This window comes from Danio aesculapii, chromosome 20 (genome assembly GCF_903798145.1).
Source record: "Danio aesculapii chromosome 20, fDanAes4.1, whole genome shotgun sequence".
NCBI lineage: Eukaryota > Metazoa > Chordata > Actinopteri > Cypriniformes > Danionidae > Danio > Danio aesculapii.
Window position 1 is genome coordinate 27,838,888 of NC_079454.1, and position 12,233 is coordinate 27,851,120.

General features: G+C 34.5%; 2 protein-coding genes across 3 annotated transcripts; one reads left to right on the plus strand and one right to left on the minus strand.

Moving 5' to 3' along the window:
* Positions 1-105: 105 nt before the first annotated feature.
* Positions 106-4,094, plus strand: serpinb1l2 (serpin peptidase inhibitor, clade B (ovalbumin), member 1, like 2). The gene is made up of 8 exons (XM_056481572.1): positions 106-174; positions 388-424; positions 541-731; positions 2,101-2,238; positions 2,328-2,445; positions 2,621-2,763; positions 2,884-3,051; positions 3,132-4,094. Exons 3-8 carry the CDS (start codon positions 564-566, stop codon positions 3,543-3,545), a joined length of 1,149 nt encoding a protein of 382 aa, XP_056337547.1. The 5' UTR covers positions 106-174; positions 388-424; positions 541-563; the 3' UTR covers positions 3,546-4,094.
* Positions 4,095-4,142: 48 nt separating this feature from the next.
* Positions 4,143-12,010, minus strand: ftr79 (finTRIM family, member 79). 2 transcript variants are annotated; one of them, XM_056481571.1, is made up of 12 exons: positions 11,423-12,010; positions 11,232-11,327; positions 10,922-11,155; positions 9,450-9,606; positions 9,239-9,373; positions 9,025-9,126; positions 8,778-8,897; positions 7,880-7,975; positions 6,990-7,094; positions 6,145-6,240; positions 5,046-5,153; positions 4,143-4,884 (listed from the first exon to the last, which is right to left on the minus strand). In XM_056481571.1, the coding sequence occupies exons 1-12, from the start codon at positions 11,981-11,983 to the stop codon at positions 4,799-4,801; spliced, it is 1,896 nt and encodes a 631-aa protein (XP_056337546.1). In that variant the 5' UTR covers positions 11,984-12,010; the 3' UTR covers positions 4,143-4,798. The 2 variants fall into 2 exon arrangements, with proteins under 2 accessions (XP_056337546.1, XP_056337544.1); XM_056481569.1 differs by having other exon boundaries at positions 6,978-7,094.
* Positions 12,011-12,233: the final 223 nt, after the last annotated feature.

Here is a 12,233-nt window from a genome sequence, read left to right on the forward strand (position 1 = left end):
GTTGTTCTGTTGACAAAAAATAAAATATTTTAAAGAATGCTGGAAAAGTAACCACTGACATTCAAAGTAGGAAAAACAAATATGCAAATGATGTAAATGGTGACATTTTTCCAGCTTCCGTCTTTTGTGTTCAACAGAAGAAAGAAACTCAAACTGGATTAGAACAAGTAGAGGGTGAGTAAATGAGAAATTTTCTTTGGCATGTCATTCACATGAAAACACAAGATTTGTTTAAAAAAAAGGGAGCCACGTAGTAACAAATTTAACATAACAACAAAATGCGCTAACTTTTTTTTAGATGAAATAACAGATTGAACGGTTACGCACGCTTTTCAAATAAGACTAATATCAAATAAGGTAATACTTGCAAAACTGGTTTTCATACAGGCGTAGAGTTACACAGCAGCTGTCCAGTCAAACAAAGGTGAGAATTTCTGTGAACATTTATTATGAAAACGTAAAAAAATGTAGGCTATACTCGTTGTGATATTTAAATTTGCTCCTATAAAATTGATTGGGTTTGTATTTGGTTTTCATTAGAGTAATCATCGTCATCTTCAGTGATGGAGGGAGTCTCTCGTGCTAACAGTCTCTTCGCTCTGGATCTCTATCGGGCTCTGAGCGCCAGCAGCGCTGAGGGAAACATCTTCTTTTCTCCACTGAGCATCAGCGCAGCGCTCAGCATGATCTACCTAGGGGCCCGAGGAGACACTGCTGGAGAAATGGAGAAGGTATCGTGAAATGACACCTTAACAGTGGCACTTTTACTTTCAGTGTTGCTAATTTCGACGCTTCTGTACAATTTCAATAGCATGGGTTTCTCAGGGCCACAACTAGGCCATTTAAGTAGCATAGAGAAGAGCGGGGCACAAAGTAACACTTTTTAGTTAAGGCCAAATAAAGAGCAAAGTAATGGGGTTAGACAAAACACACAAGCCTCTCCTACGTATGAGCACTGAAAGCATGATCGCCAGACCTATTATTTCTGTGCAGTAAAGTGCCAGGAGTAAAAATGTTTCTATTTGTAACAGATAGAGGGTTGGTGGTAACATTCTTGTGAAGTCAGATTTCACACAAATAATTGAAATTCAGTTTACTTTAAATAGTACGGTATATGTCCTCAGTGTAGGAGCCATTTGTTTATTTTATTTAAAGGTTTGTGTTAATCTTGATTTCTTTTATTTTGGAGATTTGCACCCCCTGCAGGCCAGAGGAAGCTTAAAAGACCTGGGTGTGGCCTACTGGAGAAGGGCCTGCAGCTGGATATTATTGGGGCCTGCTGGGAGTACATGGGTCTTTAGACCTTACCTTCAGTGTTTGATGACCAAAGTCATTAGATTTTGTTTATTTAATATCAGTTTTTGTTCAAACAAGCTCTACAATGAACAGCCTCAAATGAAGATTTGTCGAGCCATGTATTATTTGCTAAGGAAGCGTCTAAACCCCTCAGCAGACCCAAGATGTGACTAATTTGAAATTTCAATCAAGTATAGTCACAACACTCAGTACTTAACTAAAAAATTTTTATTCTACATAGCACAGCATGTTTATTTATCTGTTGGATAAACACATTTGGATTTATTTGCATTATTACCCATAATTATGCAATGCATTTATTTGAATTATTAAAAATAAAATTTTTGTAAAAAAACTAAAATATTTTCTTCTATTAAAAGCATTTTTATTTAAAAAGTTCTCAGCATTACATTCAAAATTCAACAATTATTTTGTTAGTTTAATTAGTGTCCTTATAGTGTGTGTCTTATTTGTAACACCATTACAACTAACCCTGCTGTGTCGTGTTTTCCTCAAAACTGGCTAGCAGTCACTGCGGGGTTTTTACATCTTTCAAAATGGTTCCATCTTTTAGCCTATAGAAGACGGTAATCACATCAATATAAGATTTAACTTACAAACTTTCTCAGATTTTAAGTAAAAAATTAATATAATACAAAATACTTTTATGCTGCGAAAATAGGTTCTATGTATATATATATATAATTTCAATAAATGTGTCATTGTTCTTTTGGGGTTGACCTTAATATGGTACATTAAACGTTTTCAATCTTTTATCTTTCATCTTTTTTTCTCTCTCTGCAGGTCTTGTGCTTCAGTTCTGTCTCTGATGTTCACTCTCATTTCGAGACCCTCATCTCATCTATCAACAGTCCATCAGCCTCCTACATCCTCAGACTGGCCAACCGTCTCTATGGAGAGAAAACCTTCAGCTTCTTACCAGTGAGTCCATTCTGCCTTTAACAATGAAACATTTTAATGCTCTCTCTCTCTCTCTGTGGTTTAAGTACTGTCTTTATTTTGTCCGGCAGATGTATGTGGACTCCACTATAAAGCTTTATCACGCTGAACTTCAGACTGTGGACTTCATTAGAGCAGCAGATGATTCTCGTCAGCTCATTAACAAATGGGTGGAAAAGCAGACAGAGTGTGAGAAGCTACAATTACATCTATGATCAAGTAAAATTATGTATGGTTCTTGGAATAATCAGATTAAGCTTTATTGACATATGTGTGATAAAGAAATCATTTTAGTTTTCTCTTTATAACTTGTTAAAGAATCCCAAAAGCTCTAATTTAAAGGTGTTATTGGTATTGTTTTCAGGTAAAATTAAAGATCTTCTTCAGCCTGGTGTGGTAAATGAGATGACTAGTCTAGTTCTAGTTAATGCCATCTACTTCAAAGGGAACTGGATGCACACATTTGATGCACATGGGACTGAAGAAATGCCATTTAAAATAAACCAGGTGTGACCCACATTTTTTATTAGTGTGTTGAATTATATTAAGTATTATATTAAATATTATTATTTATGTCCCTAAGTTATTTTACATACTTTATGCATTTCTTCACTTGTCTTCAATCAGAATGAGAGTCGGCCTGTGCAAATGATGTATCAGGTAGAAAATTTTCCCTACAGATGCATCCCAGAGTATAACCTGCAGGTGCTGGAGTTACCATATACACGGCAGGAGCTCAGCATGTTGATCCTTCTTCCAGACGAAACTAAGGATGGATCTGATCCTCTTCTCAAGGTCAGCAAAGTGATATGAGCAGAAAAGTATGGATAGTTTTAATCCTGTTTGTTATTAACGTGTGTGTGTGTGTTTAACAGCTGGAGAGTGAGTTGAACCTCCATAAGCTGCTTGAATGGACCAATAGAGACAAAATGGACACATGGAGAAAGATCATTGTCCATCTTCCAAAGTTCAGGTTGGAGATTGAGAGCTGTCTATCAGAAACACTGGAAAAGATGGGCATGAGCTCTGTGTTCCAGGAAACCAAGGCTGATCTGAGAGGCATGAGCAGTAAAGCTGGTCTCTTTGTTTCAGCAGTGATTCACAAGGCTTTTGTTGAGGTCAATGAGGAAGGAACTGAAGCAGCAGCAGCTACTGCATTGTTAATGCCAATCGGTTCTTGTCGAAATGCATTTCATAGTTTCATAGCCGATCATCCCTTCGTGTTCTTCATCAGACACAACCCCACTAACAGCATCCTCTTTCTGGGCAGATTCAGAGCCCCATCCTAGCTATGTAGTTCTTTTTCTTTGTTATATCAAAAGAAATATTATTCACATATTATTTAATAAGCATTTCTCAATTTTAATCCTGGAAAAATGGGTTACATGTCTTCTGGTTTAACAAACTAACTATTTTAATGAAGTTATTTAATTATGGGACATAATGGGATTACCCCTTTTATCTACACAAGGAGTCTTGAAAGTCTTATTTATCAGATGTCGTTTCCAGCTCAGAGACTATTTTAACACAGTCTTAAAGTAATGCTACATTCAGTGGCATGTAGATGGAGAAAGGTCGGGATGATTCCAAGGGCCCGGAATAGTACTAAAAATGTGTTTTATTTCCATTCTCAATTATAGAGTATAGATTATAAACAAAAAATAAATCTCTATTAATAACTACCAATGACACTTCTACCACATTTAAATACATATAAAATTGTAACATGTAAAATGTAAGGCACTCCTTTGCATAAGATCGAAAAAAAGGTGGCACATTTTCAGATGTTTTTATTCAGATTTTTTATTTATTAAAAAACACGATTACCAGTCTTAACCTCAGAAGAACCAAGATATCAATATTTTAATGAAATAGCCCTATTTTCTACCACAACAAAGAAAAACATTTGTTATTCTGACAGTTTTCTGAAGAAAAAGCTCTTAATTTGGTTAGTTTTTTTACTTGGATTAAATCAGACCTTAATGGAACAAAACAAATGTAACATTTTACAACAAATATATACATATTAAATCCAGTAATCCAAGATAAACAGAGTTTCCATAGCTGTAAATTACCACAATGGCTGTTTATTATGATATATTAGTAACACATTCCTAATAATAATAATGTTATTTTATACAAAAATAAATACTATGGGAGTAAATGTGCGGAGAGATCTGTTTGGCTTCTGATATTCTTTCCTCTGTGTTCAGCCGAACAAAGATATTTACACAGGACTGGAACAACTTGAGGGCAGTAAATGATGGAAGAATTTTTTGGATGAACAATCCCCTAATGCAAGTATGTTTCACATTTAAGCTTTTCTTTTTGAGATTGTAAGGGTCAGATCATTCTAGTGGCCCTTTGACCCCTTCTCAGCCCCACCTCATGGACCCCTAATATATCAGAGATTGTGTTATAGAGGGAGTATTCCTACATGCCCATCCATTACACTGCTGTCCAAAAAAGTATATATTATGAAGTCTAAGCATCTGAATGTCTCTGAATATAATCAACAGCTCCTGGATCTTGTATATTATTATTAAGGCACCACCTCCATCTCTGAGACAATGCCAGTCCAATTAGACTGTTCAGAAAACATCACAGTGACTTTGGTGCCGTCAATTGCTGTAAAGACATTAGAAAGGAAAACACTGTTATCGCATTTCTGCACGTGTTGATCATCTATATTCCAAAAAAAAGTGTAAATGACTCTAATGAAGCAGACAAAGTTAGCTGTGACTTAAATACTGTGGTCCTTCAGCTCAAAACTAACTAAAAACACTTGCCTGTAACCAGTCCAATGCTGTTTTTAGTGACGCCTCCCCAACCATGAGCTGGAGTGCTGACGGTGGGTTTAACGCGGACTCTCGATCCAGGACTGAAACTAAGGGGTTCTGAATTTAAAAGAAATATTTGTGAAGTCAGTTTAAAAGTCATGGAGGAATGAATTGTTGATGTTATGTTGTACTACATCAGAAACAAAATGAAAAACAATAAAAAAAAATCTGAAAACTAGAAAAGCCGATTTTTTTTTCCCGCTAAGTATATAAAAATAAATACAATATACAAAAACATTTAATTGTGGTATTTATCTCAACTTTTCTTGCAATTTGAAGTTTGTCACACATATTGCGTTTGCCAGTTATGCCAGAATTATGACATGTAGACTTTATTTGTGAAACAAGTCAGAAATATGCAAAAAATGGTCAGTTTTGATATTTTATCTACAGTTCTGAGATCATTCCTGAGAAGGGTTACATATATACTTTCACAATTATGTGTTATTTAGTCCAGTATTGAGTGGGAGCAAAAATTCTTGTTTTAATATGTTGAGTTTTGAGTATTTGAATCACACAATACTGAGACAAAAGTCAGAATTAAAAGAAAGTAGCAAAAACTGTGAGATAGACTTCTTAAACACTTTAATTTTTTATCTAGTGGCAGAAACAAGATTCCATTAAAAATAATAACTGTAAAAATAAATAGAATATAAAGCACTTTTATTTCAGTTAATTGTTTGTTTTTAGTGCTATAATAACAGCTAAAATAAAAACTACAGGAAAATGACTTCTTATCAAATTTAATGATGAACCAATGAAATATTAAGAAGTGATTGAAACTGCAGTCAGTGTATGGTTTTGTGTGTGAATAGTTTATTTTGTATAGTAAATAAACCAATTACTGCGGTAATTGTCAATAAATAAGTCAAGTTTACTTTTCATCTTCTCAATATATTGTTCATATTATGGGCCATCATACTTTTAGACTTTAATTTAACACATAGGGCCATTAAAGGAAAAAAATCTGTGCAATTACTTTTGGCCACTACAATACATGATAATATCTGATGATAATTTACAGGTTGAATAATGTTCATCAGATTACCTGAAACATCACCAGTGATGAGCTCCATTTCTGAAACCTCACCAGTCCAGTCTGTCTGTTCAGGGAAATCCACAGTTAAAGACTCACCCTCAATTTCTGCAGAAAACACATAGTCATTAGTAATAAACAAATATTTAATATTTATATTTAATATAAAACATTAATATGTAATTATGTGACAATCTATTAAACTATTAGAAAATTTATATATATATATATATATATATATATATATATATATATATATATATATATATATATATATATATATATATATATAGTTGAAGTCAGAATTATTAGCCCCCCTGTTTATTTTTTTTCCCAATTTCTGTTTAACGGAGAGATTTTAACGACACATTTCTAAACATAATAGTTATAATAACTCATTTCTAATAACTGATTTATTTTATCTTTGCCATGATGACAGTAAATAATATTTTACTAGATATTTTTCAAGACACTTCTATACAGCTTAAAGTGACATTTAAAGGCTTAACTAGGTTAATTAGGTTAACTAGGCAGGTTAGGGTAATTAGGCAAGTTATTGTATAACAATAGCTTGTTCTCTAGACTATCGAATAAAAACATAAAGGGGCTAATCATTTTGACCTCAAAATTCTTTTTAAAAAATTAAAACCTGCTTTTATTCTAGCCAAAATAAAACAAATAAGACTTTCTCCAGAAGAAAAAATATTATCAGACATACTGTGAAAATGTCCTTGCTCTGTTAAACATCATTTAGTTAATATTTAAAAAAGAAACAAAAATTCAAAGGGGGGCTAGTAATTCTGACTTCAACTGTATATATAGTAAGTGTATATAAGTGTATTAACTTGTAATGACACCAATGCTGTTGTGAATGACTGATCCCCATCCATGTTTTGGGTCTTTTACTGAAGGTCTCACCCGGACTCTCATTCCTATCTTGAAGGATACGTAAGTGGCGGACCCTAAGAAGAAGATAAGCTATCAAGGCACAGGGCTTAAGTTCAATTAAAGTAACAGTTCAACCAAAAATATGAGTTCCCTTTTCTGTTAAAACACCACCAGACAACACCAAAACAAGTTGACAGTAGCCTCTGACTTCTAAAGTATGAAAAAATGCTATAAAGTTCAATTTCTACCATCAACTGTCTGATTATCTGATTATGAACATTTTTCAAAAGCTCTAAATTTGTCATTAAAAGAAGTAAAAACAATTTTATATATATATATATATATATATATATATATATATATATATATATATATATATATATATATATAAATTATTTTTCTGATTTTCTAATATCTAATTTTCATCACAGTAAATGACATTCAGAAAAAGATTTGTTATTCTGACCAATTGTCATTTTCAGAAAGAAAAAATCTAAATGACAACATTTTACTGAAATGTTGTCAAACGTTTATAGAACAAAACAGATAACGTTTTACTAAATCCCAAACCTAGTAAATCCTGAGAAACTGAGAAAACCTTTAAGCAATTTTTGCTGGACACAATCTACCGGATTTAATGTGACATTAATAGTTAATTATACCTATATGATCAATTAGTCATAGCATATGTTTTTAGTTTTTTGTAACTTAATCATGTTCTAACTTAAGCTTAAGTTACGCAAGCTGTTTAAAGTCAGTTTAACATAATATAAGTTCAAGGGACTCATAAGGTTAATTTGATTCAGCTTAAAAATTTAAGGCAACCAGGATTTTTGTTTTACAGTGTAAGTAATAATACCTAAATCAGTGATCCCTGCAAGCACCACTTCTGAAACATCTCCAATCCAACCTTCCTGCTCAGGGAAATTAACTGTCACAGTCTCACCCTGCACATCTAAGGACAGCAAATAATGAATAAGCAAATAATGAATAAGCAAATAATGAATAATGAATAAGCAAATAATGAATTTACATGGCTAAAAATTTAAGTGATTTTGAATTATATCAATCAGGGGTGTAGATTTGGCATGGAGGGAGGGGATATGTCCCCACCAATATCCAGTAATTACTGAAATGTCCCCACCAAAAATGTAATCACCTTCAAAAAAAATAATGCTCCGTCAAACACATAAGGACAATGTGATTGGCTGGGCTTATTTATGCAATTAACGACAGCTATAATTAAGTTTGGACACGAGAAGCGCCAAAACAAGGCATTTTCCCAGTCCTCCTCTGTACAAGACGTGGACATAAGTAGCTACGTTTTTGTAGAGATTGAAGTTTTTGAAGCCCAGTTCGCTTGGAATCCACCATAGTAATATTAACCAGGGCTGTGCAACTAATCGAAATTCAATTTAGAATTTGGCTGTCATGATTATGAAAAATAATAATTGGAATAAAACGGTTCAATTGCGTCACGTGCCTCTCTAAATTTCTCTACAGTCATACCTCCTCAAAGCCAGATTGCAGTACAATCATGTAAATTGACTTTTGGGACGTGTTTTATTAATTGTTATTCATAATATTATGCATTTATTCATGTTTTTGAAAGCACAAAAGAAAATTTGTGCTGTTCTATGCATGCGCAATAGGGATGTATATCCCCACCAATGTCAAGAGCAAATCTACACCCTTGATATCAATCAGATTCTTTTAAATAATAATTCTTGATCAATGACTTCGGATGAAGCCCTTACTTATAACACTGCCAATGCTTTTGTTGGTAATCGGACCCCATCCATACATTGGTGTTTCAACAGATGGCTTCACACAGACTTTGTCTCTAATTTTAATATTGCAGGTGAGAGTTGAAGATCCTGCAGAAGAAATATCACATTAATCGATGCAGCAGTCTAAATACCTAATTTTACAGAAAACACGTCACGCTGCATCCCATATTTTTGTTGAATAAGTTTAATTTGACTTTTTTTTTTACATATTTACCACATTCAACGTCATCGTTTACTAGCTCCATTTCAGCGAGAATTCCTTTCCAACCTGCAGATCCAGGAAAGTCGACGACCAAAGTCTTATCGCTTTTAATATCTTCAGGAAGTACATGTAAATGATCATTTGGGATGTCTTGCACCATAAATTTTTGTATTATACAAATATTATTGTATACGACTTGTATTAATGAGAACAAAATGCAGCTTGCCTTTCACCACACCCACACTCTTATGCGTGACACCTTTGCCCCAGTCATATTTTGGCCTTTTAATAGACTCTTTCACTCGGACTCTATCTCCAACATTAATGCAGCCGGGATTGTTCTTTGTGGTCAGATCTGAAACTGGCAGAACAAATAAGTAATTTCATCACTCATCAATCAAAAACAAGCAGTAAAAAATGATGTTTAGATGTTTTACCCTTCTGAAACGTTTTATTTATTTCCTGGTTAAAAACAGCTTCTAGTTGTTCTTTAAGTTGGCAGAGAAGTGTGTTTACATCTGTATTTGAGCATCCAGGCTTAAAAGAATGGCTGGGAAAGCCATCAGACCCAGAAGACAACACAGACTCATAATTCTGGACAAAAAGAAGGCAGGGTAGTTAATATGGTTAAAAACATTTCTGTTATGCTGGTTGAGTGTCTTCACATTTCAATAGCACACATTAGGTTAAGTTGTCTAAATGCATGTGTATTTATATCATATGTGGAAGGCAAAGGGTCAAAAAAGCATTGTTCAGCTCGAAAGTTCAGCCCCAATATTATGATAGGCTGTTATTTGTGCCTGTCAAGATGTGGATTTGCCTTGCTCTACACACCCTGGCTGTATCCTATACCCTTGTGAGGAAACTGCCACTATTGTAGTCGTGTCGAAACCATAGTGAATGTTCTAAAGTGCACTTTATTGATCCCATAATGCACTGCAATAATGATTGTATAACCAATGTACACTCAACAACTAGATATATACCCATAATGTACTGTGAGAGTTTGCGTGGCAAATGTACTTTTCACACCTGATACAAAAATGGCTTACAGAGTGGAATCCTATCGGTGTAAATTTCTAAATAAACTGCTGGCCCCTCTGAAATTACCTACCCTACCTAAAGTCTAATTAATATAATATTCATATTTATCAACAAGGCGAATACTGTAACAATATTACAATGTAATGATGGTTACTTTCATTACAGTCAAATAAAATCAGGCTATAAGCAAATGTAATATTACACTTTTATATGGGTTGCTTCATCATGGAAAACAACAAGTACACCATTTTCATTCACAAAATAAAATGCATCCTCCTCCTCCATTAGGAAGATCACGATCCAAACATTTGTAAATGCATGATGCAAATACCCTTCAGTTTCTTGCACAGACAGATCTCATCTTAAGACCTCAATGTTTCATCAGGAGAAACAAATATTAAATTTGATTTGCCTCAATGCATAGCAGTAACCTGCACCATTCTAGCTTTACAACTATGTCCTGCATTGACTGAGGGTGAGTAAATGAACAACATTTTCATTTTTAGGTGAACTATTGCCTTAAAATGTCGACATAGGTCTTCCCCTTTAATAGACATCTAAATGTAGACAGCTTGGCTAAAACAATGGTAAACTTGGGCTGACAGTGAAAATCTAATAGACATCTAAGAATAGCCCAAAACTAGACTAGTCGTCAAATAGACAGATTAGACAGACTTTATATGTGTAGTCATTCATTTCTGTTTATTTGTATTGGCCTATTCTTAGATGTCTATTAGATTTTCACTGACAGCCCAAAATTAGCCTTGTTTTAGCCAAGATGATTTTGTTTAGACGTCTAATAGACATCTATTAAAAAACAAAAATGCTTGCTGGGTCTGGTTAAAGCAAAACAAAGCAGTTTTACCTGAAGAAAGTGGATGTTGTTGTCTGTCTGTAAAACTGTCTCGAGGACTCCTTCCCTCTTCTTCAGATCTGTAATTTCCCCTTTCACCTTTTCTTGTAGTTTTCTGCCTTGATCCAGGTCAGCCTTTTCTTGAGCTTTTATCTTTTCTGTCATCTCATTGCTTCTTTTCTCAATAAGTTTGACTAAATCAGTGAAGACGCTCTTACTGTTTTCCACTGCCTTCTTTGTAGAATCCTGTGAAGGTAGGAAAGAGCAACTTGAAATATTTATATTGACTGTTTTGATATTAATATTACTTAGTATAACTTACTGAATGAGACATGATGTCTATTTTCATATTCTGCAACTCTTTTTCTTTGGCCTGGATTGTGTGCTTGACTTTTGTTTGAGTGTCTTTAAGTTTCATCTAAGAAATAAAACCCATAAATATGTTTAATCACACTGTAAACATGAATTTGAAAGTTAACATTCATTGAAGAAAAACATTCTGGCTATGTTCACCTCTTTCTCCTTGCGCTCTGTTGTGGATGGCACTGTGTCGTGGCCCTTGTGGTCATCCATTAAGCAGTGTGCACAGACACAGGTCTGGTCTGTTCGACAGTAGACCTCCAGGAGCTTGTCGTGTTTAGAGCAAACTGGTATGGTGGACGCTTTAACCAGCCCATGTTTCCTCAGAGCAGCAACATTATAGTGCGGCTGTACATGTAATTCACAGTAAGATGCTCGACACTCCAAGCAAGACTTGACAGCTTTGATGCTTTCTCCAGCACAGAAATCACACGCAATCTCTCCAGGTCCCGCAGGACTTTGAGGAAGCTCTTTGGCCCTCAAATTATTCATAATCTCTGCAAGGACTGTACTTCTGTTGAGTGGAGGCTTTGAGCTGAAGGTCTGTCTGCACTGTGGACATGTATATGGCCCGTTCTGGTCCTTTGTCCAGCACTCATTGATGCAGCTCATGCAGTAACTGTGTCCGCAAGGAATTGTCACCGGATCCTTCAGTAAATCAAGACACACAGAGCAGCTGTACTGGTCGTTATTTCCGAGTATAATCTCTGCCATGTTTACCAAATACCTGCTAGAAAGACCCGTGAAAGTAAAATGAAAGTAAAACCACGAAAGTGAATGCAGGAAATGATACGTCACAGAACACACAAATACAGTCGTAAAAACGTATGTTACAGAAATTAAAATTAAAGCTTATTTATGGATAAAATGTACAATATTTTGGAGGCGTATCTTAACTGAGTCACACATAAAAAATACATCGCACATCTTACATTTTTAACCGATTTCTGAAGTGGCTCTTTCA